The following is a 27,160-nucleotide window of genomic DNA, read 5'->3' on the forward strand; positions in this document are numbered from 1 at the left end:
TGCCACAGGCATTTCTCGCTACTTTCTTATTAGACATGGTGGCAAAAGGAGAGATATTTTTGGGCAACCAAATAAGAGAAACACGAGTTCAAAAGCTGAAGGATATATCAATAAGTCTATTCCACGGGGCTATTGTTTCAGTGCTTGCTCTGATTAGAAATAATAATGAATAATTAGCTAAGCAAGTGTACTTTGATATGGTGTGACAAATCGCTTAGTATTTGATCAATGTCAACAAACCCTGGGAGAGGCCTTCTGTCTTCATGGGGGCCATTGCAATACCTTGGGTGTCTTGACTTGGCTCAGATGCCATCTGCCCAAGGAAGCCCCTTTTCCTTCTGGGCTGACTTACTCCTCAGAGTTCCCTCTAAATTACTGAACATACGGGGTGGTAATTGTCTTTTTTCTTTTCTTTTCTTCTTCTTCTTTTTTTTTTTTTTTTGGTCTATTATACTAAAACTCTAAGCGTACAGAGACCAGCTCTTACCACAGTAATTTAGGTGTCCAAGTGAAGTGCCTGTCATAGTGCAAAGGTTTGCGAAAAGGAAGGAAGGAAGGCAAGAGGAGAGGAAGGAGAGAGGAAGGAAAGAGAGGCAACCCCTGCTCCCGCAAACCCCAGGGAGTAGAGAAGAATAGGTAAGCTTTGCCATTTCCCTTTCATGGGTAGAAACTGAAGGAGTTGGCCCCTCTGAGTGGGAACTTACCCTTTGTTCTCTAAGCTCTCTTCTGAATGCAGGACCACAGATGTTTCGCTATGAGTGAGGACTAGCCAGTTCTGGGGTCCTGGGACCCATGACACTGCCTGCTTCCCAATGTGAGTAGACACTGCCATCTGCCCGAGCTCTGCTCTGATTCTCCATCCCAGGGCAGTTGAGCCTGCCCTCCAACCATCCTCCTAGTGAGCTTTTGCGTCTATTTATTGCCCTTCTAATATTGCCTCCAAGACTGCTTTCCCCAAACAAATGCCCCAGGAATTTTTCCTTGTGGGGACACAATTTTTTTTCTAACTATAGTGACTGTTGAGCCTCAGGATTTGTCTTTGGTTAGGTACTTCTTTTCTAGGGGCCTTAAGACTTTCAAGAGGAGGTCATTTTTAATACTCTAGTCAGATGAGAATGCAGTGGAGAGGACCCTGCAGGTAATTTGGTGGCATACATTTACCCAAATATATCTTCTGTCTTGTCTCTTGTCAGTGACTTGGAGGAGCCATATTGGTGAGCCAAGTGACTTAAACTCCTGACCAGTAACCCGGCTGACAGGTGTAGCCAAATCAAATGGCATGGATGGGGTCATAGTCTGTGGCATGGTGGGGCGATGGGGAGATAGTTCCATTATGAAATTCAGTTGTGGCTTCACTTGCTAGGAAACTAATCAGATACAGAACCCTGAATTCAAATCCTGACTCAGAATATGGCTTCAAAGCACAGGCTTTTAGACACAGCAAGTTACGCACAAACCTTCCATCCCCAGTGTGGAAATGGCACCCCTGTGAGCAGAAGGAGGGTGGAAGACTTAACTTGGTTCCTTCCATGTTCCTAGGGTGTGGGGAGACAATCTTGACAGCTGCTGATATTTGAAACAAGAAAGGAGGCAACTCAATCCTATCCCCAGAATAGGAATTAAGCACCAGGACCAGTGGCCAGGTGGAAGCCCTGGAACTCGGGCAGGCTCTCCTCCCTGGCATGGCTGCCAGCTGAGAGTGCTTCTCTCTGACCCTCACGGCAGGGCCAGTCAACCACACTCAGCTAGCTCCCTCTGTGGATTCAACTCGTTTCCTCCAACCCCTCTGAGGCCAGGGACTAAGGAATCTGAGTTTTGAGTGCAGGACACGGGAAGCAGTCACTAATTGGGGGTACCAACAGTCTGACTCAGTTTCCTGAGGCCGTTTCTTTTGGTGGGCTGAGACCATCGTTTGTATCCCCTGCAAAAGCCGCAGGCCTGGACTGAGAAGGTACAGAGCCTGGTCAAAGGAGGAGGGAGGTCTTGGCAGCTGTGAGGGAGGGGTGGGGGGGGGGTGGGTGGGGGGGGGCGGTGGCTGCAGGGTTCACCACCCCCTTTTACCTTCTGAGAACCCACACAGAAGAAAGACAGGAGTCCAGGGACAGGACCACACTGGCAAACTTGTTTCACATTTTAAATAACATTTGCTGTATCAGGAGATTTTTAGAGACAAAGTTTCCACCGTGGGGAAAAATCCACTCTGCAAAGGATCACTTCTGCAAGATTGCCTTGGGTCTGTACTGAGCCAGTGCCATCTGATGGGACCTAAAACTCTGCTGCTGTGTGCTATGCTTAACCCCAGGTTGGATGTGAGGATGTGATGAGGTGTTTCCTGCCTCCTGCAGGGCCTCAGCATTCCTGGGAACCTTGCTGAGGAGGCCGACCCCTGAGAAGGAGAGTGTCAGGGTGGCCTGAGTCTAGTCACTCTTAGGATGGGGTGGTGTCCCACACCACATCCATGGGCAGCGAGATGGCTGGGGAAGAGGAGACTGAATCTTGGCCGTAGGGAGCCCATGGGGATTCCCACTTCTTTTTGGACTATAGGGATCTCAAATGGCTAAATGTGAGTTGAAGTGTGTGTGTGTGTGTGTGTGTGTTTGTGTGCATGTGTGTGTGGTGTGTGTGTGTGTGTGTGTGCGCGTGCGTGCAGCTAGGTAGGTAGGTAGATAGATGATAAAGATATTAGAGACGGTCTGTAAGCTTTTCTAGTTTGAGGGGAGTCGGGGGCTGGGGTGGGTCAGTCTGCTTCAATTCTCAAGAAACACCCTCTGTGGCAAAGTCCTCTAGGTCATTGGTGGAGATGATGTTTAGGCCTGGAGCTTCTGAGCCCTCTTCCTCTGGACTATGGGGAGGCCCACGGGGGAGCTGGCCAGAGGCATGTTGGGTGGACTCACCCAGATGTTCAGGGGGCAGCTGCAGTCTAGCACCCTGGGAGCTCTGGGGCCTGTGGCTGGGACCCTGCCTGAGAAAGGTGGGAGCTGCTAGCTGAGAGGAGCAGCGCAGAGGCATCAAGGAAGTCACAGGCACTGGCCGGAAGCCGGGATATAGTAGGTAGGGAGTAGCCAGGGCATCCTGCAGAGGTGGCTCGGAGGAGGCCTCCTCTGAGGATGGAACAGAGACCTTGACATACTTGCCAGTCTCTGGGTCGTAGAAAGTCTTGATTTTCACTTGGAGAGGCACGTCGAAGACAAAGTATTGCCCCGACTGGGGATCCTGGAGCACTTTCTGGGTGGCAGGGTAAGGGGGCAGGGGCGTGAGGGACTGGTGTCCCCAAGGCCGCCTCCCAGTGGGCTCCCAGCCACAGGACACAGAGTGGCGGTGCCTGGGTGGGGGCAGGGAGCGGACAGCAGGGAATCTGGGCCGAGACCCTTTTTCAGGAGACACAGGCCTCCGCTCTGTCCCCTGTGTGTCCTCTGTGAAGGACTTGCCCTCCCAGGCCTCTGTGTGCTTCCCGGGCACCTGGTCGCCCTTTCTCCTCTTGCTTGCCAGCTTCTTTGCCCTCCGCAAGGCCTTTTCGGTCTTGGGTGGGACTGCAGGGGGCTTGCCTGCAGCCCTCTCCTGCAGAGCAGAGGGCTCAGGATTCTCAGCAGCATCTGCCAGCAAAACACCTTTTGGAGAGAGGGTCCTGAGATGTGGCAAGTGCTCAAGTTGGGCATCGGAGCCTTCAGCCTCCCATGTGAGGCCATGTGTCATGTCCTCCCTCCGGGTGAACCTTATAGAACCTGGGCTGGCCCAGGGGCTGGGGCACAGAGGCTCTCGATGCAGTCCCAGTTCCCCAGTGGACTGGGAAGCTTCTTCCCAAACACTGCTGGCCACAGGAGAGCAGGTGCTGCTCTCTCCCAGAGAGCTGGGGTTGGGGGAAGTCGCTGCCTCATTGGGGACCAGCCTTCTTCCTGGAGGTCCTGCTCTGGGTGCAGAGAGAAAGTGACTTTGGAAGTCTTGTTCTTCCCAACACGTGTGGGGCGGCAGGGAGGGGGTCGGCTCTTCTAAGTCATCTGGAGGTAAAGAGATGGTGGGAATATGCTGTGGGGGGGCCAGCTTCCTTGAGTCTGCAGATCTGATTTTCTTATCACATGTTAGGGCTTCATCTATTATATCTGGGTGTGGCTTAATCCCGTGTCCCTCTTCCACCAGTGATTGAAAAGAGAAACTCCCCTTCCGGCCTTGCTGAAAAGTCTCATCCTGAGCTGCAGTGTGCACCGGGTCCTCCTCCACGTCCTCACACACCACACACTTCTGCTGTGTGCCCGGCATGCTATTGGATAAAGGGGTGTTAGGCATTTCCTGGCTTTCTGAGGCACAGAGGCCACCAGTGTCTTCGCCCCACGGTTGCCTTGGGAATTCATTCTCTTTGTGCCCACCACTAAGTGACTCCTCGGAGGACACTGTCCTCAGGAGAGGCAGAATGATAGGTTTTATCACCGGGGTGGCTCTGAGTGTGTTGTCTTTAATTGGGAACAGTCTGTGCTTGTTGCTAGAAGCTGGCAAGGTGGTTGAGTCCTTGGCATGGGAAAGAGCTGTATCCTTGTCATCCCCCATCCAAGAGCCTCTGACATTGACCTCTTCCATTGACTCCCTCCTGGGTCTCCCTCCCTCCCAACCTTGTGCTTTTCTTTGCATTTCCTCCTGTCTGTGGTCTTCCACACCTGTATGTCCATTACTTGAGGCACGCTGCTGCGGCACTTTTTTCTCCATCACGGTCTCCTTCTCATCCTTCTGACTGTTGCCTGCACTCACATGACTCTTCCTGTCTTCCGGGGGGCCTTCTGTAAACCACATCTTCTGCTGCTGATCATCAAAAGAAGCGAAGGATTGATCTGAAGAGCTGGTGCTGAATTTAGCCTTTGTCTGGCGGCACGGAGTGAAATCCGATTGACTGTCACTGTAAAACACATCCTCCTCCTCAGGGGAGAGGGGGCCTGGGGAGAACTTCTGGTTCAAGGGTGGGTTCTGGAGCCCCACTTCCTGCTCAGGCTCTGTCTCTTGGGAGATGGATCTCGAAAGCCCATTCTCCAGCTGGTGGGGCTTCTTTTTCTCAGTTTCAGATTCCCTGTTGCAGAGTTTCAGGGACAGATGTTTCCGGGGGAGGCGTTCCCTGGAGTCTGCGTGTGGACCACACTCAGAAGGAGCTTGCTCTGCCTCTGCATTAGCATCTTCTTTCTCATCACTGCTCCTTTCTGCGGCCTCCCCATTGACACAGAAGTGGGATTTGGAGTCAGCTGAAGGTGAACAGAGGGGGAGGGCCGGGTGGCTGTCTACAAGGGACTCACTGGGGTTGATAGCGGGATCCTTCTGGGTACTGCTGTGCAAAACGCTAGGAGCATCAGCTGGAGTCTCCTTGAAAAGCTCGGCGGGAGGGTTTTCGCCAAGCCCATTGGGAAGGGTGACCCCGTTGCTCACAGGTTCTTGCTTGCCATCAAGCTTATCCCTGGTTTTCTCGTCAAAGTTTTTTAAGAGAGGCAAGGGACTGTATGTACTCTTGACACGCTTCCTAACGTCCTTGAGGTTGAACAGCAGGCTGGGTGCTTTGGATTTGTAGCTATCTCGAGACTGAGCCTCATTAGGCCCCTTCTGGTACCCATTCAGCTGTCCCGGAGGGGATGGGCTGGTTTCCACTGGTTGGGTGTCTGAAGATTCCAGGACATGCTTGGTGGATATAATTGGGGTGAGAAGTTTACTGATGTTAAAAGGGGGAGTGTAATGGTCACTGGAGTCCTCTGGCATGTCTAGAACACCATTTTCTGGAAGTTGACCCTGAGGGTTGAGCTTTGGATACAGAGGTAGGCTTCTCCTATTGGGCTGTTTCTTGTCTTCCAAGGCATCGTGTGGACCATCTGTCCCTCCTTTGCCCGTCTTTGGCTTCCTCCATGGGGCTTGACTGCATTTCACCTGAGGGTCAATCTGTAAAGCATTTCCCTCTACAGGGAATACCTGGGACCCTGGATCCCTGGTACCCCAGGCTCCAGATGTGGACTGAGTCCTTGATGTTGACTTGTTCTCTTCCTGGGCACAGTTATCCCGGCTCTGGCAGGGGGAGACCTTGGACTCAGCAGGGTTGGGCTCCTTTAGCAAGGGCATGTCCTCATAAAGTTTGGGAGCTTTGCCTTCTGGGGTAGTTTCAGCAGTGTCCTTTCTCTCCAGGAGCTTTGGTTGGTGAGTGTTCCACGACTCAAAAGCACTGTTTTCACTGTGCAGAAAAGTCCCCCTGGGAACCCACTCCTTACCTCTTCCTGGCTCACCTTTGGCTGGCTTGAGAGTTGGAGAGGAAAACCTCGGCTCAAATGAGCCAGCCACATGCTCAGGTGTCCGGAGGAGGCTGTCTGAGCCGTGACAGGCTATTTCTGGGTTCTTGGGAGACTCCTGTTCTCCAGGACTTTTGCCAGGCTGGTGGCTGCTCTTTTGGGTGTTAGAGACTTCAGCAGGCACCCTCCTAACAGTCAGAAAGGCAGAGTCAAAGCAGAAGTTGACGCCACTTTCTGGGAGGGGTGCAAATTTGGGGTTTTTTTTGAGAGCCGGGGGTTTGCTGGGTGGAGGCCGGCTGTCACAAGGTTGAATCTCTGTCCTGTCAAAGGATCTGATTAGTGAGGAGACTTTGGAGATGGGCTTGCCGCTGCTCCTCAGGCCAGAAATGGGCACCTCCAGTCTCCTCTGGGCTGGTGTTGATGGGGGACTGTTTTTGGGGTACTTTTCTTCTCCTTGAACATACTTTGGCTGCTGTTGGAAGGTGGCTGCCCAGCCTGAATGTTCTGTGCCTTGAGATGGAAGCTGGCTACAAATCCCACTTTTCCTGTTGGTGTGGCTCACTGTTTCCTGATGAAAAGTCCCCAACGTCTGGCTGCTGCTATCTGGGGACAAAGCCAGGTCAGAGTCATGGAAGGATGCATCCTCAGAGATGCACAGACTCCGGAATGCCCGGTCTGTGAGGTTGCTCACCTCCCTGTCTGCATCATCCAGCACGCTGCCGATGCTGGACGTATCACTGAACCCATCTGTGCACTTTTTGTTTCCCTGCATAGTCTGTTGGCTTTAGTAGGACTGTCTTTGTCAGCTGGTAGGTGCCGTTTGGTGAGATTCTGGCAAGAGAGAAGAGAAATAAACCTGCCACGAGGTAGAGCTTTGAGTTGACTGGTTGCAATAGCAAAGTGAGGATTTATATATTTTTTATCTGTAAAAGGAAGAAGTACATGGTGTGAATAGGGTGCCCAGTTTAATCAATCTACACAAGTGCTTCATGTCAGTCTTAAATGGATGATAAGGTCTGTGTATTGTTAATTTCATGTGTCACCTTGGCTAACCAAGTGAACTCCCTGGTCACTGGTCTAGCTGTTGCCCTGACAGTATTTCTCAGATGTGACTAGCATTAGAATAAGTAGACTTCGGGTAAAGCAGATTATCTTGTGTCATGCAAATGAACACCAACTAATCAGTTCAAGGCCTTAAGAGAAAGATGACTGAGGTGACAGGCAACAAATGCCAAAATGGCTGAGTGTGTCCACATTAAACTAAAAGGCTTCTGTGTGGCAAAGGAAATAATCAACAAAATAAAAAGGCAACTGTGGATCTCCTAAAGGGTTAGTGTCTATAATATGTAATATTTGCTAAAAAGCAAAAACCAAAAAAAACCTCAAAATAACAAAACCCTAAATAACAAACCCAAAGAACTCAACTCAAAAAAAAAAAAAAAAAAAATTAGGAAAGCAATCTTGGCGTGGTGGTGAACACCTTTAACCCAAGGACTTGGGAGGCAGAGTCGGGTGGATCTCTGTGAACTCAAGGCCAGCTTGGTCTACAGAGTGAGTTTCAGGATAGCCAGGGCTGTGTAGAGAGGCCATGTCTCCAAAACCAAAATAAAATAACAACAGAGAAGGAAAGTAATTACTTAGGCATTTCTCCGGAGAAGATATTTAAATGGCAAACAGGTATACCAAAAGATGCTCAACATCACTAATTGTTCAGGGAGTACAAGTTAAAACCATAGTGAGAAACCATGCTTGTTAGGTTAAATAGTAATAAATCCAACCAACAAGAACAAAAGGCAGCAGGCAGGGAGACAGTAAAAAGTGCGTGCTGAGTTTGGCCCCCCAAGACCCCCGTAGTGAGAGGAGAGAACTGACTCTCACTAGTTATCCTCTGACCTCCATACTCAAACCATGGCTTGTGCACACCTCTGCACACACAGTACGCAAAATAAATAAAATGGAAAAAAAAATCGTGATGGAGGGAAAGAAGACCCCTTCACACTGTCGATAAAAGTGTAAATTAGGGGCTGGAGAGATGGCTCAGCAGTTAAGAGTCTAGGTGGTTCCAATAGAACTGGGCCTGGGGTTCTAGCACCCACAGGGCAGCTCACAACTGCCTGCAACTCCAGTTCTAGGGCTCTGATGCCCTCTTCTGAGCTCTGCCCGCACCGAGCATACATGCGATGCACATGAGGGCAAAGCATTCACACACATAAAACAAATACATTAAAATATAAAATTTATCTTTACAAGCCCTATAACCATTACAGCTTATTAACTATTGTTCTAAAAGTTCCTCAGTGCAGCCAAGTGCGTACAAGCAAGGCAGTGAAGTCAGGCCTTGCAGAGCCACTGCTCTCTCACGTTCTTGGCAGCATCACTATCAACAGACCAAACAGGGAAGGAGCCTAGATACGCACAGATGGATGAATGAGTAGAGCGACAAGATATATACATATTAGAATATTATTTATGGTTAAAAACAAAGGAAAGTGTGTTATTAGTGGCAACATGGATGTTCCCAGAGGACATCGTTCTAAGTGTAATAACTCAGGCACAGAAGAATAAATGTGATGCAATTACCATAGATGTGAGGAATCTAAAATCAAACTCCTAGGAACAGAGGGCAGAATGGTAGGTACCTGGGGCTGGGCTAAAGGAGAGTAAGCATGAAGGGTGCTGCCATGTGTGTGTGGGGACTAGGAGACAAACTCCCCAGCAGTCTGTTTCTCCATCTATCACATGGCTACAGGGGGTCAAGTTCAGATTGTCAGTCAGGCCCAGAGCGGTCCTGTTGTCACAGTGCTACACTTGGAAATGTGCTGGGGCTACCTCCTAGGTTGTGTTTCTATCACTTGGAACCTTACTACTTGTGTTCTGGAGAGCCCAGTGTTCAGGCGGCTCTTTCCCAGCCTGCCTGTTCCTGGACTATACCACTCATTACAGGCCCTCCTTTTAAAACTGCAGCGAAATATGCACGGCATAAAGTTTGCCGTCTCAGCCATGCCAAGCGCGCACTTGCGGTACCATCCGACCTGCATCCTTTTGCAGTGTGGTTCGAGTTTATAAAAATGACATTCTATTCACTAAACACCAGCTCTCCAGTCATTTCGCTCTACGTTCCCATATCCTCTGTTTTACTTTTGGTTTTCTGATTTGTTTCTTTGAGATGAGATGGATATGCAAGTTTACAACTGGCGATCCTCCTGCCTCAGCTGCCGAGTGCCGCGATTGCAGGGACATGTCTTTATCTTTGGTGGAGAGTGCGCTGCTTTTTATGGTGTTGGGAGCTCAAAGGCAAGGACTTTAATCTTACCAGGCAAGTGCTCTGCCACCCAGCTAGACTCCCAGCTCTCAGTTCTACTTTGGACGCACACAGTCTTTTGTTCTTTCGTTTCTGGATTATTTCATTTACCGTGATGCCCTTGAGGTTAATGTGACTGCTAAAGTCCTCAGACTGTGTGAGACTAGAGCAAGGGTGCTTTGTAGTTCATAGCTGTGCAGGTGCCGACATGTGCATAGGTGCTGACAATGCATGTGGGGCTCGGGGGCGAGGGCGGGAGGCGTGGTTGTCAGGGAGAGAAGGCCTTCAGCCTCCACCTTGACCACCTTATTGTGTTTTCTTGAGATGAGGTCTCATGTAGTTCAGGATGGCCTTGAACCTCCTGCCTCTACCCACCAAGCTCTGGGACTATAGGCATGTACTAGCAGAGGTGACATGCATCTCCTCACACTGAGCCATTTCTGTGTATCTGTTCAAGTTTTGCTTCAGTTGCTTGCAGATAACCCTACCTGATCTTGGGCTCAGTGTGGCTCCAAACAGGCCAGGAAGATGCTCACCGGTGGTCAGAAAACACCCACATGACTTCTGCCCACCAGCGTTATTCAGATAGCTTCTTCAACTGCTTATATTCCCTGGAGTGAAGAGGAATAGTCATAACACTGGCTTTACTCCCACCCTCCCCAGCAGTACTTTGGGCCCGTTTATAAACCTCAGAAGGTATTTCCTGATGCTGGCCTTTGGGTTGGTTCCACTGGGCTCTGATTTGGACCCGGAATGTCCCTGAGATCCTCATGTGAAAAAGGCGTGGTCTCCATTTTGGATCTATTGGGTGATGTTAGGAACTCAGGAGATGGGGGGTGGGGGTCTAGAGGGAAGCCGGTAGGCTGAGGCCCTGGCTGTCCTCTTCCACTCTGCTTGCTGGCTGCCATGAGATACACGTCTACCTCCTCACATATTTCTTCATGGTACTCCTCTCTACGGTGCTAAACCCATAGAGCCAACACTCAAATGAGCCAAAACAGATGTTTCCCTTTTTGAGTTAATAATCTCAGGTGTTTGTTACAGCAGTGGAAGGCTGACTTATACACTTACCTCTTTTGGCAGTGGGGGCTGCAGTTGCCTGCCTTGCTGGCTTTTAGGATCTGTGTTTTTCAGACAGTTTTTCATGCTGAGATTTGGTGTCGTCACTGCCCATCTAGAATAAAGAGGAAAATACATTTTCAGTGAAAACAGTTGTGGAGTCTTCGATAGATAGAAAAACTGTCTTCCAATGCCAGTAGTACAGTTCATAGGGAGGTTGGCTGACAGTCTTTTAAATTCACACTTAAATGCATGCACTGAAATTATAATATAGACATTTTTGGTAAAAAACCAGTACAATGCTAACTTATATTCTTCCTAATATTCATGAACTTGCCAGTAGTCTAAGAAATCTCCGGAAGTCTCTGGTAAGGCTGCAGGAAGGATTTCTAACAGGAGACAGCCAGCTATGAACCTTTTCTTTCCCAGTAAAATATGGGCAAGGACTCTTCCTAACTAAGTCGGTAACTTAGTTTTTGCAGTAAAGGGACATAGAACAGCCAATTCAAGTCCACTCAGCCGACAGCTGTGGTGTTCGATTTATTGTTGGAAGGAGGTGTGAGTATCTGTTTTGACAGCTAAAAGAACCCCAAAGCTGTCCAGGAGGGTTTCCAGAGCGCTCAGAAGGAAGGTAAACTAATTAAAATAAAGCCACTATGCAAATCTTAAAGGCAGACCCTTGGGGCTTCCTCCAGACCTTCTCCAGATTGTAGCTGCTGGATATTAATCTAGCCTAAGCTAGTTTATTAATAATATTAATAATCATAATAACTCAAATTTGGGGAGCATATTTCTTTAGAGAGTCAGAGAGGTGCTTTGTGTGTACTGCCATACGGCGAGGCCCATCCCGACTCCCCCGCTGACATTGACAGTTCTCCTCCCTGTCCCACAGCATGCTGCCATTACTTTTCCCAGAGCACACTACGCTGTGACAGATCAGGTATCAGGATCCATATGTTCTACAAATTGATGATTGATTCTGTCTCTCACACTCTAGAAGGTTCCCTGAACCTAGAAAGAGGGTCTTATCTGTCTGCATGCTGAGCGCGTCAGTCAACACAGATGTGGCAGTACATGCACATACACACACACACACACACACATACACACACACACACACACACACACACACACACACACACACACACACACACACACACACACACAGCTGGAGGAGCAAGAGAGTCTTGTGACCAAAGGAACTGACTTTAGGCTCTAAGGCCATCTGAAAAGTTCAGATGGACTAGTTTGCACCACCAAATAAAATACAATCCATTGGCTCTCCTAAAACATGACAGGGATGAGGGACTAAGGTCAGCTGATGCCACAGGAAGACACCAACTAGATGAGAATGACATGGTGGCATTTATTGTCAGGATGCTGAGGACCTACCACTCTAGGCTCAGACTCTCCCCCTACCCACTTGACTCAGAAGTTCACTGTCATTGCTGCTGGGATGGTCCCTATGGGTCACTCCTATCAGGCATTTGAAAGAGGCCACCTAGGCTCTCCAGTCCACTGGCACATACAGAACACATTGTGCAGGGCTGAGTGTGTTAGAAGCCAGGCTTTAGAATACGGGCTGATGAGTACATAAGTGACATGTAACTGGGGTAGGGCGAATTCCTCTGCATACCCCCAGCTTTCCAAAGCAGCTGTTTTCCTACATGCTTCCTGCACATCCTTTTCTCCAAGTGTGCCGAGCCCATGTGCTTTGCCTTCGGATCCTGTCTGCTGCTCCTGGATGAACCTTCTAAGAGGTTGGGACTGCTCATGGCTGAACTTCTAGCCACAACTGAGACTATTGGCTTTCACCAAGTGCCCTTGGCTGTTCCTCCTCCCCCCGCCTTCTCTCCTCCTCTCCCTCCTCCTCCCCTTCCTCCTACCCCTCCTCCTCCCCCTTCCTCCTCCCCCTCATCTTCTCCTTCCTCCTCCTCCCCCTCCTCCTCCCCCTTGTTTTCTGTTCAGTCTCTTGCCTTCTCTTCCTCACCATGATGTTTCTTCTGCCTCTATCTAAGGACTCTCCTCACTCTGTAACATGGACATAGGCTGTAATCCACCTGGCTGGCAGAGATGAATAAATTCTAAAGAGACACCTGCTCCCCTCTTTGGCTATCAGACTATGGAAAGAATGGATCCCCATGTTTTCCCAGGAGTTTCCTCTGGGAAAAGGAAATGGATGAGGGCCTTGGGGCATCCAGAGGAGGAACTTGTTTCCTGGAGAAAGATGTTATGACTTAACAGATGGTTTGGCAGAAGAGACTTGGAGCAGAAGTGACGGCAGGCAGGGACTACTCCTGGCCACGCTGTTCAGCCATGCCTATCTCTTTTGAAATCCTCCTAAGATGGACTTGAAGGAGTTTCTGATGTCTTTGTTATTCCTCCCAGGATGCCATATTGAAGAAACTCCCTCTCTGCTTTTCACTATTAATGTGGTCCCCTTGATTGGCTTATTGAGGGCGGTGGGTGAACGTGCCTCACTGGGACAAAGGCTACCCAAAGTTTTGTGACTGTGACTTTGCTCACACCTGAGCATCTACATATTGAGACCGTGTCAAGGTACAGCTCAAGGCTCCAGCCATCTGCCAGCCAGCTCCAAACCTGTGGCTCTTTTCCTTCAAACCCTCATGTTTCAAAAAGCACCCAGGTGCTGTCTCTGGGGGATTCCACTAACCTCAGAAACACAGGAAAATGCCTTCACTCCTTCCTAAGCCTAAATGGGTAGAAGTACGCTCAGGGGTGTATTTTGTCTTTTCCTTTTGGAAGGTTGTCTCTTTGAATAGAGTGTACCAAAGAAGCCAGACGTGAGGGCACACACTGGACCAAGATCCACTCTGCAGTCTGGATGTATCCTAAGTATGAGATGCTCTTCACCTTGACTCAAGGTGAGCTGTCACTGCATCACTGCATTCTGCAGATGGCATGGTGCCTCCCGCCAGACCCCTTGCAAGAAGGACAAGTGTGACTTCCTCCCTCTGTGCCTCTGACTGTCCTGGCCTGCCACCCACTGGCTGAGGGATCTGCAGACACATGTCCTCGATGGGTTTGGCTGAGTGGTAATCCCTCTGCAGAGAATCCCTCTTTGTCCCTGGCCACCCTGCTTACCACATTGCCATTTCATTCACTCCGTGTAGAATCTATTTTCTCTTGTTACATGTGCTGCCTTATTCCACGTTTTCTACATGAATCGGCCTCTCCAACATTTTGAGATCCTTGGAATGAAGCCAATTTGCCTATGTTTCTTTTACTCTGGGCCTGGTGCCTGCTTGTCGTGTGTGAAAGCTGTCAGCTGCTGTGGTAGGGAGCGTTTCTGGGGACACAAGGATGTGATGACAAGTGCACTGGAGTGTGTGGTACACAGATAGGGGGCAGGCTGAGAGCTCAGATACCTCATGTTCTCGGTCTCTCCCTCAGGGATCAGGCCAGATGCTAAATCAGGCCTGAGAGTGCCACATAGCCCAGCCTCTGCTGGGGAATGCAAGAGGTGGCCAGGTGAGGAAACTTTTGTGTGCCAACATTTAGTTCCCAAAGCTCCATGTATAGCCAGCCAATCTTTCACACCACACAAGGAGTATGATTGTCCTACCAATCAGAGCCGTGGTGGGCGACTCCAGGGTGAGGCCCCAGCTTGGGCTGTTGTCACTCACACACGTTATCAATATTAATTCTGAGACGAGACAACAGAGCTTCAGAGAGGCAACACAGCCGTTCTGCGCCTCCCAGTTGGTGAGTGATAGAGCTAGGCTGGGCACCCAGGCTGACACTGAGAATCACACAGAGCAGGGGGACACAGCAGGAGGTCTCTGACATGCCTAGGCTGGCAGAATGAGAAAGTTAAAACCATGGGATGACTGGTGAAATGCAACTTTCAGACAGTTAGTAAACAGCCCTTAAATTATAAGTCTATTCATGTGGAAACTATTTAAATCCAAAATTACTCTGAAATTAAAATTCTACTACCCTCTTGGCACTTCAGTCTGGCACTTGGGGTCTTACAGCTCTTAGCACCCAAAGTGGATGACAATCAGAGGAAGTCAGTGTGATCTTCTTAAGATATCACAAGCTGGGCATGGGGGCCCATGCCTTTAATCCCAGAACACAGAAGGCAGAGGCAGGCGGATTGGTATGAGTTCGAGGCCAGCCTTGTCTACAAAGTGAGTCCAGAACAGCCAGGGCTAATCCAGAGAGACCCTGTCTCGGAAAAAAAAAAAAAAAAAAAAGATGTCACAGAGGCAGAGTGACACAGTCCTGTACAACACCGTGTAGTCCTTGCCACTCATTGTCTTGCTTGCTTCTCATGACTGTTTTGAGGAGAGCTGAGTAGGACTTCATCACCACTTTTATAGACAGAGGAGGAAGGCACAGATAGGTGCAGAATGCTGCCTGGTATAACATGACATGAAAAGAAAAGGAAGAGTTCAGGCTGCGAGTCAGCTCCAGTTCCCCCATGGACTCCTCTGTATTTTCTACAGCACGAACCTCAGAACATGGGGCTCAGGGCCTAGAGAATGCATTGCCAAGAGGTCTTCCTCACTGCTGTCTGCTCCTAGGCGAGGCCCAGGGAAGAACTGAAGGCGCAGGCGGAGAAAAGGAAGGCATTTCGTTTCACTCTCCTGGCCACCTCCACCTTTTTCACAGAAGCCACAGGAATAGAGGTGCTGGGATGGCTGGGGACAGGGGTCCCTGTTTCTGGAGAAGGCTCAAAGCTATGAGGCCTTGGGGCCGAGCAGTGTCCAGCCAAGCCTGAGACTTCCTCCATTGGCCCAGGGCCCGCTCTCAGCTGCCCGGTGTGGGACTGTCGTCTTCTGTTGCCCAGGCTTGCCGCTCGCCACAGGAGGCCTTTGGGGTTTGTTCTACCACCGGTTTGACCACTTGCCTGGGCTGTGGTTTTCAAGTCCACTGTCTTTGGGAGGATGTAATCGCCTTAATTGAACGGTGTTTTCCATTCTTAGTAAGGGGAAGCAGGAAGACAGAAGGTGTGACAGGTTGAGTTTATCATACCCAGAAGGCCCTGGGCAACTGGAATCAGTTCCTCTCGCTGGGCTTTTGGGGTGCTATTTGGAGGAATCGGCTAGCCCACACCACAAGGAGGCATTTAGAGAAGTGAGTCATGACCATTGCTTCCTTTGTGCCCAGCTCGGAGCACAGCTCGCCGCTCAGCCACCTGCCAGGCTCTTGTATTCTTTGTAATACTCGACAGCCCTGCTGCTCCAGGGGCTCTTGTTTATGTTCTGTACTCCTGGAGGAGACTGTCCTAGTTGGCTTGGCTGTTAGAGCAGACATACCATATGGGGGGCTTAAGCACCAACCATGAAGTCCTTATGTCTGGGAAATTCAGGTTCAAGGTACTCAAGACACGTTACCTGGTGGGGTTCTGTCCCTGGCTTGTGAATGGATATCCTTTTACTCTGTCTACACATACATGGTGATGGTGGTGGTGATGGTGGTGGTGATGGTGGTGGTGATGGTGGTGGTGGTGGTGATGGTGGTGGTGATGGTGGTGGTGGTGGTGGTGGTGGTGATGGTGGTGGAGGTGGTGGTGATGGTGGTGGTGGTGGTGGTGGTGATGGTGGTGGTGATGGTGGTGGTGGTGGTGGTGATGGTGGTGGAGGTGGTGGTGATGGTGGTGGTGATGGTGGTGGTGATGGTGGTGGTGATGGTGGTGGTGGTGGTGGTGGTGATGGTGATGGTGGTGGTGGTGATGGTGGTGGTGGTGATGGTGGTGATGCTGGTGGTGGTGATGGTGGTGGTAGTGGTGATGGTGGTGGTGATGATGGTGATGGTGGGGATGCTGGTGGTGGTGGTGGTGGTGGTGGTGGTGGTGGTGGTGGTGGTGATGGTGGTGGTGATGATGGTGATGGTGGTGATGCTGGTGGTGGTGGTGGTGGTGGTGGTGGTGATGGTGGTGGTTGTGGTCTCTCTGGACTCCTCCTCTAAAGGCACTTATAAGGACTCCACCCTCCTAACTAAATTATCTCTCACAGATAATATAATAATAATCTCTCACAGATCCCTCTGGTGGGGTCTCAACATATAAATTTGGGGGGGGGGCCGACATCTATTCTATACCAGAGAATGATGAAATGACCAAATCTGTGGACTTCTTCTTCATCTTACACTGGGGAAAGTTTCCAGGATTCTCGCTTGACCCTTGTTTGACCCCTGCACTCTGGACCTAAATAACACCTTATCTTAGCCTTCGATTCCTTCTCTCTGGTGCTAGGGTGATTCTCCTCCACCATCAGCCTAATGTCACCATGGCTGTGTCCTTGTAATCCCTTTCAACTTTTAAAAATTCAGAGATGTAGGCTCTGCTGAGAGAAGACATGGGCTCGTGGGAGTGACACCTCAAGATTTTTCATACATTCACCCAGTTAGTGTTGGTGGAGCACTTGTTATATGCCCTGTATCTGGTGCTGGAGATACAGTCTGGATGGGGCTGACCCAAGATCAGAGCCCTTTTCTCTGTGGGACTAGGAGTCTTGGGAAGGGCTGCTTTGTACGCTAGGTGATATTAGGCTGTGTCTGTCTCTCTCTGAGGCTGTCACTTATGTGTGTCAAGACACAGCGCTGAGTTGTAGAAGAAGAGTTATTGCATACATGGTTTAGCCATTTTGGCCCCTTGGCTCCGACATTTGTTAGCTATACTGACTGGTGTTTTGTCAACTAGACACAAGTTAGAGTCATCCGGGAGGAGGACACCTCAGCTGAGAAAATGCTCTTATTGAATTGGTTTGAATAATGATTTATGTGGGGGGGGGGGGGGGTGGGCAGTGCTACCCCTAGCATGTGCTCCTGAGTTGTATAAAAAAAAGCGGGGTGAGCAAGCCACGAGGAGCAAGCCAGTAAGCAGCACCCCTCTATGCTTCAGTTCCTGCCTCTGGGTTCCTGCCATGAGTCCCTGCCCTGACAACTCCTGGTGATAGGGTATGACCTGAGACCTAAGATGACATAAACCCTATCCTCCCCAAGTCGACTTTAATTGTGGTGTTTTATCATAGCAATAGAAAGCAAACTAATTAGGGTATCAAAGGCATTGACCTCTTTTGAATAACCCTCAGGCTGGTAGTTAGATGGTGAAAGTCAAGAGCTCTCAAACTGACCCAGCGCTCTGGTGGAGTATAAGGCTGCTTTTTCCAGCCCTGGAAAAGCACAGTGTTGGTACCACGTCCCCAGTGGTAACACTGGTTTGGCTTAAGTTTGAATCTTCCACTAGCCATGTCACACGCGGACGGGCTTCTCAGCCCTGCAGTGGCTAAACATACAACACACTGCTAGGATCTCAGAGGAAGGCAGCAGTTGACTTGAACTTACCAGGCACCAAGTACTGGCTATAATTGTGTGGCCTTAACTCAAGCCAGAGGCCTGTTGCTGATGGGTATAGTCTGGGACAGAGGCATTTTAGTTCTGCAGCTCAGCCTGTCTGAAGTTTCTTCTGCCTGGGTTGCCAGGCTACAGTGTCTAGAGGGGCCAGTTTCCCAGAAAGTTCTGATCATTGCTTAGACCTCAGGCCGAGTCTGTAGCTAGTGTCACTGGGACTTGAGGACGCTGATTCCGGGCATCACAGACCCAAGGGAGGATCCAGCCTCAAGAGAAATGAGAAGTCAAGGGGAAAGAAAGGAGAGCTAGGCTGGGCTCAAGGAGTCTCTTGAAGCCTGTATCCTTGCAGCTCCTGCTCTGGATCCCTGATGACCACTGCAGGCCAAGCAGTGTTTATTGACTGGCTCTCTGGGGTCTATGTGCTGATCTGTAGCACTGGCTCATTTCCCGATGCCAGTCTGATATCCTGAAGGCAGAGTTGGGACCAGGTGTGCACAGCAGGCTTTGCAAGGTGCAAGGGACTCTAGAATTCTTCTGAATCCCGGCAGGCTCCAGCTGTGCTTGCTTTTGGATGGAGAGCCTCGCTTGCATGAGCTTGCCCTCCAGCTAGCAGCTGCACTCCCTTAACCCACCTCAGATGGGGTGGGGCAATGCTGAATGTCACTCCTCTGCGTGCCTGGTAAACATGGCCATATCTCTGCAGGTGCAGATGCCACACCTCAGGGGTCTCCATTCACTTCAGAGTCGGAGATGTTCCATCTACCTTTATAGGTGCATCAGATGGAGAGCAGAAGGCTTTTGGATCACCTGGAACCCCCTTCCGTGCACTTTTGTCAGAATTGGGGTGAGTGTTGATCAACTCGTACTTTCTAAAGAATGTCTGATCACCTTGATGCTCACCCAAACTGCAAGAATATGCCTGATGCCAGGGAAGCCACCAGAGGAGGATTACCCGGCTTCTAAGCCATACAGGGTCCACCAGTACAGGCTTCTGCGTGCCATCTTGCTGTCATTTTAGCAAGGCTGCATAACAGTGCAACTGTAACCAAAAGATGGCAAGTCTTAGAGCAATGGTTCTCAACCTGTGGGTCATGACCCGTTCGGGGGGTTCAAATGACCCTTTCACAGGGGTTGTCTAAAGTCATCAGAAAACACAGACCTTGTAATTGGTAATAGTAGCAAAATTACAGTTATGAAGTAGCAACAAAAATGATTTTATGGTTGGGGATCACCATAACATGAAGACTATATTAAAGGGTCACAGTATCAGGAGGGTTGAGGACCGCTGTCTTAGAGCATCACTCTTTTCCCAAGCTGTGGTGCTAATTCTGGGTGCCTTGTGGAGGTTCTCACAGAGGGATTCTGGACCTGGCTGCTACATACCACCAAAGTTCCCTGGGGATGGCATCTCGCCCTGCTCATGTATTTGTTCCACATTGACCTATACTTCCTTTCTACCTTCTCCATGGACATCCTGCCCTGGGCTCAGAAAATGCTGGAATTGACCTGGGAAAGGAGCTGCAGAGACAGTTCTGGGCCACAGAAAGAGCTAGCTGGAAGCCTGGTTCTATGACAGTGTCATTCTGGACATGTCTCTTAACCATCACTGTACAATAGGGACAGTGCAAACCAAGCCCCATTTATAGTGATGTTCTTCTGAGTGGGGAATGGAAATCAGAGTTCTCAACCACGTAACAGACAGAGTCAGGCAAGATTCACTGGGCAAGGGCAGGCTTCCCCTGATGGTAGTTTATGGACAGGATTGGGTGCTGTGTGCTTACTGTCCCTGCAGTACGAGCCTGGCACAGGGGCAAGGCATTTACTTGTGAAAGGACGCAGATGGATATATGAGAGACATTCTCACTTGCTGTGCACCTAGCCTAAGATTAACACTGTATGGCACCAGCATTATCAATATTTATTGCCATTTAATACAAAAACTGTGCAGGTCAAGAATACCTATTATTTATAAAGAAGGAATGTAGAGTCTAGAGAGGTTTAGTACCTGGTGGTATGGGGTTCGAACCTGGCACTGCTGAAGGAGGCTCTAGCACCTTCTAGGATGTAGGCCAAGCATGTTTACTCAGTGTTGTACTGCCCCTTGTGGCCCCATGCTCTAGTTTTCACACTTGAGTTTCCCAGGAGCTGATTTTAGGACCTCTGGCCACAGGACGTCCTGTTCCATTTGCCAGACTTCAAAACATGAGATGCAAAGGCCCTGGAACTCTCTAACACCTTGTCCAGACAGCAACAATGCTTTGCTGGATCATAGTTTCAGAATCCAACAGAATTTGGACAAACTGCTATTTGAGCCTCAGTTGCCCCTGGCTTGCTGGCAACCCCAGCACCCTGGCACTCATGGGAACTGCGTTTGATTCTGTAGAAGTTGTACAGAGGGAATCCCACAGCATGGACCTTGGTTACCCGGGTGCCATCTTCCAGCACAGTCATATGCTGATGCAGATGGGGCATGGCCCCTTAGGAGAGGCAGGTGGCTATGTTTGGAATATGGTACTACCCAGCAACCATCCTCTCTCTAGCTTCCAGAAGGTAGCCAGGCAAGGTACCTGGGCAAGTGGGGACCATGAAAGGACCCAGAGTGTGCCAGGTTGGATAGAGATGCCAGCCCATGCAGTACCTCTCCAGGGAAGCAAAAAGGAATCCAGAGAGTCCTCCATACCCTCTTGGGGGACAATTGCCTCACCAGGGAAATGGTACCCTGGGGTTGGGTGATAAAGAAGAGAAGCACGGGGTCCATCCATCATTGGACATCCATACCCTAAGATGCTCACTGAGTACCAGCATTCTAAGGGAGCTCCTGGCCATCTGCCCTTGAACTTGTCCATTTAACCCCTTGATCCTCACAGCACACTTTGTACATATGGCTTTGTTTGGAGTTCCAATTAGAAGGTTAGCTAGGCTTGTTGCCAACCATTTTGAGATGGAGTAATTGAGGCTCAGAGAGGCTGAAGGTTATGACCAGGAAGCCTAGGTCAAGATTCAGACCCAAGGCCCTGTGTGACCAATGCTTCCACTCCCAGCTTGATAAGTGACCCGGCCAGTCCACCTCACTACTGTGAGCCTCTGCTTAGTCAGCTGCAGTTAATCGTTAACTCCTTAGGGGGTTGTGGAAAGAACAGGTGGAAACCAAAACACAGAGAGTCTTTCATGGAGTGAGGATGTCCTACATAGGAATTCTGACCCCAAGATACAAGTGGCCTGGATGTATATCTCAAGTTCATGTATCTAACCTTGATTCTGAATGGGTCAGGACAGCAGGATGGAGAGATCCTCCACTGCACTGGGAATGACCAGAGCTCCAGGCCATCCCCCTGGCCTTGGGGAGACCTCTTCTGTTGGTCTTCTCTGGTCTGATTACTCTGCCCCTCATTAGCTGTGCATCCTTGGGCAAGTTATTTAACCACTCTAAGCCTCAATATCTGCTTCTGTGAAGGGAATCCCAAGACTTATCATGCTGCGTGACCTCAACAATAAACCCAGACATGCTAAGGCCTTGTCTGTTGGGGACATATAGCTAACCTCTGCATGGAGGCTGTGGTGTGAAAACTGGAGGGCAGGGTATAGCCCTGTGTCTTTGAACTTTGACCTTTGTCTTCTGCAGCACTTGGGCCCTGCTTCCTGTGAGTTTCAGACAAAGACAGATTGGGGCAGGTGTGTGTGCTGTAGTGATCTTGGCAGGAGTGAAGATATTCTAAAGAGAAAGACACTTCTGACTTTTCTTTGACTATCAGAATATTGAAGCAAAGGTCCCTTGGGAGTTGAAATTTCTCCAGAAATCTTATCCTTATAGAAGGGAAGGGCTAAAGCCTGGTGCTGGCCAGAGGAGGCTCTGGTCTCTCAGAGATTTCACACAGTAACGACAACCTAGCCTTAGAAGACAAAGCTAGACAATGACAGGCCAGTGATTTTTTAAACCCTATCTTCAAACTTAGAAGTCAGTTTCTCGTTCAACTGATGGAGCTAGCCAGGCATGCACATAATGTTTAAATTTAAACTTTGTGTGAGGACCCCCAAAGATGGCTTTGGGGATCACTATGCCTCTTTGTTCCCTCTTCCAATGTGGTCACATTGACTAAATCACTTCTTTTCACCAACACCTGTCTCTTTAGTTGGCCTATTGAGGACAGGTGGCCAGGCCTAGCTTGATAGAGCTGCCAACTCCTGGGTTTTTGAACCCCCAAACACAATGCTGCATGTCGACTGATAGTCTCAAGACAGCCAATCAAGGGGCTGCTCCAATGTCACCTGCCCCTCAGAGGTGGGGCTCAGCAATACCAAGTGTAAAAGCAACTTCTGATTATGGCAGAGAGGCTGGGCAAGGATCTGGGCAGCCTCGAGAGTCCTGCTCCTAGCAGTATCAACTGAGTCCCAGCATCTCTTGCATCCTTTAGGCATAGGCTTTAAGATGAGAAATGGCTGCAGTGATATCGGCCTCTCCACCCAGCCGGGTAGTTCCAGAAGAAAGGGACCTTTCAAAGAAAGAAAGGACTGCATGATGCTGCCAAGAGCCCAGCACTCTGGCTGAAGCTGTTTTGGGGAGCCCTTCCTGGGTGCTGCCCTTTGCTCACACCCTGTCTGAGCTGGACCTTGGAGAGCTGTGTGAGAACACTCTCCCAGGTCCTGAGAGAAGCAGTGATACTTGTTGGGTTCTTCAAACTCTTCTGCTGTCAGATTCTTCTAAGGTCAACTTACACAGGCCCAGATCAGAGTGTGTTTGCTCCACCTCAGACCCAGCTGCCAGGCCAAGAACATGGTCTGCCTTCCCCTGACTCCAGGAGGCCGTACATTACTCACACTGCACTAGTCCTGTATACAGCTATGTTCCACACTGAAGCTGTGGCTCACATTACGTGTGTACTCCCCCAAGTTCCCTGTTGGATTGATCTTTGTCCCCTCATTGGCTTCCTGCATTCCCCTCCAGCCAGTTCCAGCAGCTCACGTCACGCAAGCACCTGGAGATCAAGCAGAGGCCAAGAGGCACTTGGAGTTTTCTCAACTAACTAAATGAAACCCAAGACCCTCAGAACTTGGCAATTTGGAGGTACAGATAGAGGATTTGGAGTTCAAGGCCAGTCTGTATTTAAGAACAAAACAAACAAACAAATAAAAACCAGGAACAACAGACAACCCAAAACCCATGAGATTACCAGGGCTGTGGGCTGGCTAGACTTGGCAAAACGGGCTTTAATCTACCAACAGATTCAAAGCCAAGACACACTGTAGCCTGCCTGGACCTGACTGGGGAATGGCAGCCCTGTGCACCGCTCCCCTTAAAGTCCCCTCATTCTTTTTCAGTCCCTGGGCAGAGAGACTAAAACCCCAAGAGGTAGCAAGCAAGGTGGCTTAACCTTGGTGTCATGGGCAGGGCTTAGTGAGACTGGCTATGACTGGAGGAGTAAGCTATTTCAGAACTCGGGGCTTCCCCCTGTTAGTCAGGGTCAAGAGCAGAGAGGCAGGAAGCACCAATAATTGTCACTGAGAAAAGGCAGTCAGCCAAAGACATGGACTCTTCCTCTGGCCTTTCCTGCCACCTTCTCACAGCTCCCTCTGCTTGGGTGTCCTGGTGGACTCTGGTCTTTCTGTCTCAGTGATCCAGTATGGTATCATTGCCGCCACCACCACCCTCTTTAGTGGGAGCATTTGCTCCCATCTCTACCAGCTTCTGGTCACCCAAAAAGCAGGCACGCTTGCTCCCAGCCTAAGACCTAGAGGCAGACACAGGTTGGACTCTGGTCACCCGGAGATGGCTATTTATAAACTCCGCAATAAGCATAATCTACTCTGGTCAGCTGGCTACACGGACGCTCCACACGACTGGTGACTCTAAGGCTAAGGTAACCCTCAGCCTCACCGGGCAAAACTGAACACTTCCGGTGTGATCCAGAACTGACAAACAGGCCTAAGGTAGGTGATTTCAGAGTCTGCATGCTGTTGGCCCTGACAGTCCTGTTCCTAGCCCTTTCTTTCTTTTCTTTCTAATTTTTTTTTAACCTTTGACAGTGTATAGTATATTTTGATTACTTCTACCCCATTCCCCCCTCTCATTCTCCTTGCATCCCTGCTGACCTTTTCTCCCAACTTCATGCTTCAAACTTCTTACTTTCATGTCTTCCTGTTTGCTTTATTTTGGGGTGAACCACCGAATTGAAGTAGGCTCGCTTGCACGAACTGTATTGATGCTGTGGGTGATTATGGATTAAAACTACTCGGCTCCTGGAGCAGCCTGCAACCTTGTTCTGTAAAAAATCACACAGTTGATTTCATTTTTGCACGCTGCATGGCCTGGGCAGGTGTGTAAAAGCAGGCCTGGCTGTATGCAAATGAATGTGCTGGGCTGTGTGCCAACAAAGCTTTATTTACAAATCCCAGCTCCCAGACACAGGGCATTCAATCACCACTGTTTCCAAATGCTGGAAAAGCAGACGTTCTTTTAACATGCACATCTGATTCTTTTATTTACAGAGGCATTTTAAAGTGCTAAATAATATTTCTTAATTCTATTAAATTTTCATATATTCATAATCAAAAGTGTTCTCACCGCTTACCAATTCATCTCCATCAGAGAAAAAGGATGGCTTTCGACTGGACAAGCCTGACTTACAGGGATCTGGTTGGGCTCCCTGGGGTTCATGAGGACAGGCAGGCTGCTGAGGGCTTTGTGTTGGAGACCCACGTGCTTTCAAAGCCCATAAGTCAGAAAGGCAGAAAGTGTCCCCATAGTTAGTGCCTCTGTCTGTTGCAGCTGAGAGCGACAAAGGAGTTGCTGCCACCCTCCTTCAACTCTGCTGTAAAACCTGGGACCCTGGTGGTCCCATTTGGCAATGAAAGGACCAGACGTATCCACAAGCACGTGCCCACTCAGCCGTGGAGGAGCTGAGCACCCTGACAGATACATGAGAGGGCGAGTCACACATACGTGCTCTAAATCTGCTCATGGTCCACCAAGCACACACAACCTCAAGAGCCTGAGCACCCAGTGTGCTCTTTCCCCGCAGACACCATGTTGCACACCTCAGCACTCACAGCCCTCCCAGAGCAGACACCCTTCAAGCGTCGGCTTGAGACTCCCTCAAGTGTGCAGACTGTACCTTCTGTTCTCCCCGCGCGTGTGTCTCAGCTGCTTGTGCCTTCCCAGGACCTGGAGGGTACTTGGCTCTGCCCAGTTGCCCAAACTTCTTCCCCCTTAGCCAGGCTACCCAGAGAGGAGAGGAAAGTGGATTCAGCACCCAGACTGCCCACGGCTGACCAAGTTACCCAGTTGAGCAAAATCAGTGGCCAGAAGCCGCCACACAAGGAAGTCCCCAGAAGCTTACCCAAACGGAGACCGGCCTGGGGAAACCAAATGGTGTTCTTGGTGGGGAGGAGGCAAACAGCTCCCTCTGCAGCAGCACCGGTGTGGTGTCAAGTAACAGTCAGATTAAACAAACAGCCTCAGAGGCTATTTTTACATCCAGATCAGCCACAAGTAATAGATAACTTGGGGGAGTGAAAATTGTGTGCCGACTGGCCGGACCCTCGCCCCGATTCCAGTTGCAGCTCGGAGTGACTTCTAAAGCGACCCCAGAACCTAGAATAGAATAAAAGCACCCCCAAGGTGGGAAGGAAACAACGTTTGTCTCAAGAAATGTTAAGAACATGATAGCATGCACTGCTGTGGAGCCAGCACTGGAGGCCTGCTGGTGTCCCAAGGCAGAAATAGCTCGTTTCATCATCGGCTCTGGACGACCACAGCCTGCATTCCTCGAGTAAGGAGCCATGCTCTGCCATGCTTTTGGGAGCAAAAGAATCTGGCCAGCCACAGGCTGGGGGAAGGCTGGGCTGAGTTTCAAGGGGGAGTGCTGCAGAAGGATGTGAAATCATCGGGGAAGCTACAAGGTAAGTGGCCACTCGGCAACTTGGCCCTGGCGTTGGCAAAACCTGGGTACCAACAACAGTCGTTTCTATCTGCCAGGGCTCTTCTCGCCCTCTCTTGGAAGGACTCCCACCTCCAACGCAAAGCCTTGAGATGAGTACACACCTGCCTTGTCTAGGGCTGCTTCCTAGATTGGCCTGGGGTCATCTCTCCTACCCCTAAGTGGCCCTCAACCACCTCCTTCCTTTCAGCTTGTGCTGTGCTAGCTCCCACTTGCCCTCCTCATCCTCTTCAAGCTGGCCCAGGAAAGCTCACCTGCTGCCAAGAGTCAATATGAGAATGTCTTCTCTTCTAGCTAAAGCCCCCTCGTATGGTCCCTTGGTCTGGGGCCTGAAGGATTCAAGTCATCCACTCCTATTGGATACCTGCCTGCAAACGGAGCTCAAAGCTCTGGGGGAGGCCTGCAGAGCACTATGCCTCTGGGTCTATTTGTGGACTGCCTGTCCTGACTCTGTGAGCACCTCAAGGGCAGCCACCTCTGTCCTAGCCTTGAACCTTAGTCTGTGAGCATCAGGCCCTCAAGGTGGACACTGCTCTGATTTTTTTTTCTGGCCCTACACTTAGAGTTGGTTTGAAGAAGACTCAAATTGAGCCTTTAGGTGTTAGCCACCCCACCCAAGACAAATCCCAACTTCAAACAGGAGTGAATACATTACAAAGGCATAGAGAGCCTTGATTCCATTAACTATCGACAGCCAAATCACTCTTCCTCAGTTTACCTATGGTTAAACTGGAAAGAGTACCTGTTGCTCTGTGGGGTTAAAGGTCAAAATGAATATATATATATATTTATATATGTATATATATATTTGCATATTGCCAAACTCCCTAAGTGTTAGCCATTTATTATTTTTTCATAATTTTGTGACATTCGCAACCATCTAATTATCATTTATTAGTTTCCTTTTAAATAACACTTAGGCCAACTTATTTTTTTTTTTTAAATAGAGCTTTCTATTAAATAATACCCAAGAAACCATAGACTTGAAATTTTAGTGGTTCCCCCCCCCCTTTTTACACATATAAACAAATTCATGGTCAGTCCCATGTTTGTCTGTGTGTGGCCAGAGTTACTTCAGCCCAACATTAGATGACCCCTCATTGCCAGACCTCACTATACATGGCATTTGTCTTGCGTGAGTAACAAGAGCTGAACTGTTCCGTGGAGCCTCCGCTTTCCCAGCTTGCTTTCCTGCTCCCCTCAGTGCTGCTCTTCCTGGCTCACTCTTAACGCCTCACAGGTGGCAGGCATGACCTCATGTCTGGTTTGGGATCATAGAAATGGTGACCTGTGCTCTGAGGAGG

General features: G+C 49.7%; 1 protein-coding gene across 4 annotated transcripts; it reads right to left on the reverse strand.

The window, feature by feature from the left end:
- Positions 1 to 2,735: 2,735 nt before the first annotated feature.
- On the reverse strand, positions 2,736 to 25,397 carry C3H10orf71 (chromosome 3 C10orf71 homolog). 4 transcript variants are annotated; one of them, XM_051141801.1, is made up of 5 exons: positions 25,257 to 25,397; positions 24,010 to 25,135; positions 10,615 to 10,717; positions 10,080 to 10,154; positions 2,736 to 7,165 (listed from the first exon to the last, which is right to left on the reverse strand). In XM_051141801.1, exon 5 carries the CDS (start codon positions 7,012 to 7,014, stop codon positions 2,755 to 2,757), a length of 4,260 nt encoding a protein of 1,419 aa, XP_050997758.1. In that variant the 5' UTR covers positions 7,015 to 7,165; positions 10,080 to 10,154; positions 10,615 to 10,717; positions 24,010 to 25,135; positions 25,257 to 25,397; the 3' UTR covers positions 2,736 to 2,754. The 4 variants fall into 4 exon arrangements, with proteins under 4 accessions (XP_050997758.1, XP_050997752.1, XP_050997753.1 ...); XM_051141795.1 differs by having other exon boundaries at positions 10,032 to 10,154; XM_051141796.1 differs by lacking the exon at positions 25,257 to 25,397 and having other exon boundaries at positions 10,032 to 10,154; positions 24,010 to 25,175.
- Between the last annotated feature and the right edge of the window lie 1,763 nt (positions 25,398 to 27,160).

This window comes from Acomys russatus, chromosome 3 (assembly GCF_903995435.1).
Source record: "Acomys russatus chromosome 3, mAcoRus1.1, whole genome shotgun sequence".
In the NCBI taxonomy this organism is placed as follows: Eukaryota; Metazoa; Chordata; class Mammalia; order Rodentia; family Muridae; genus Acomys; species Acomys russatus.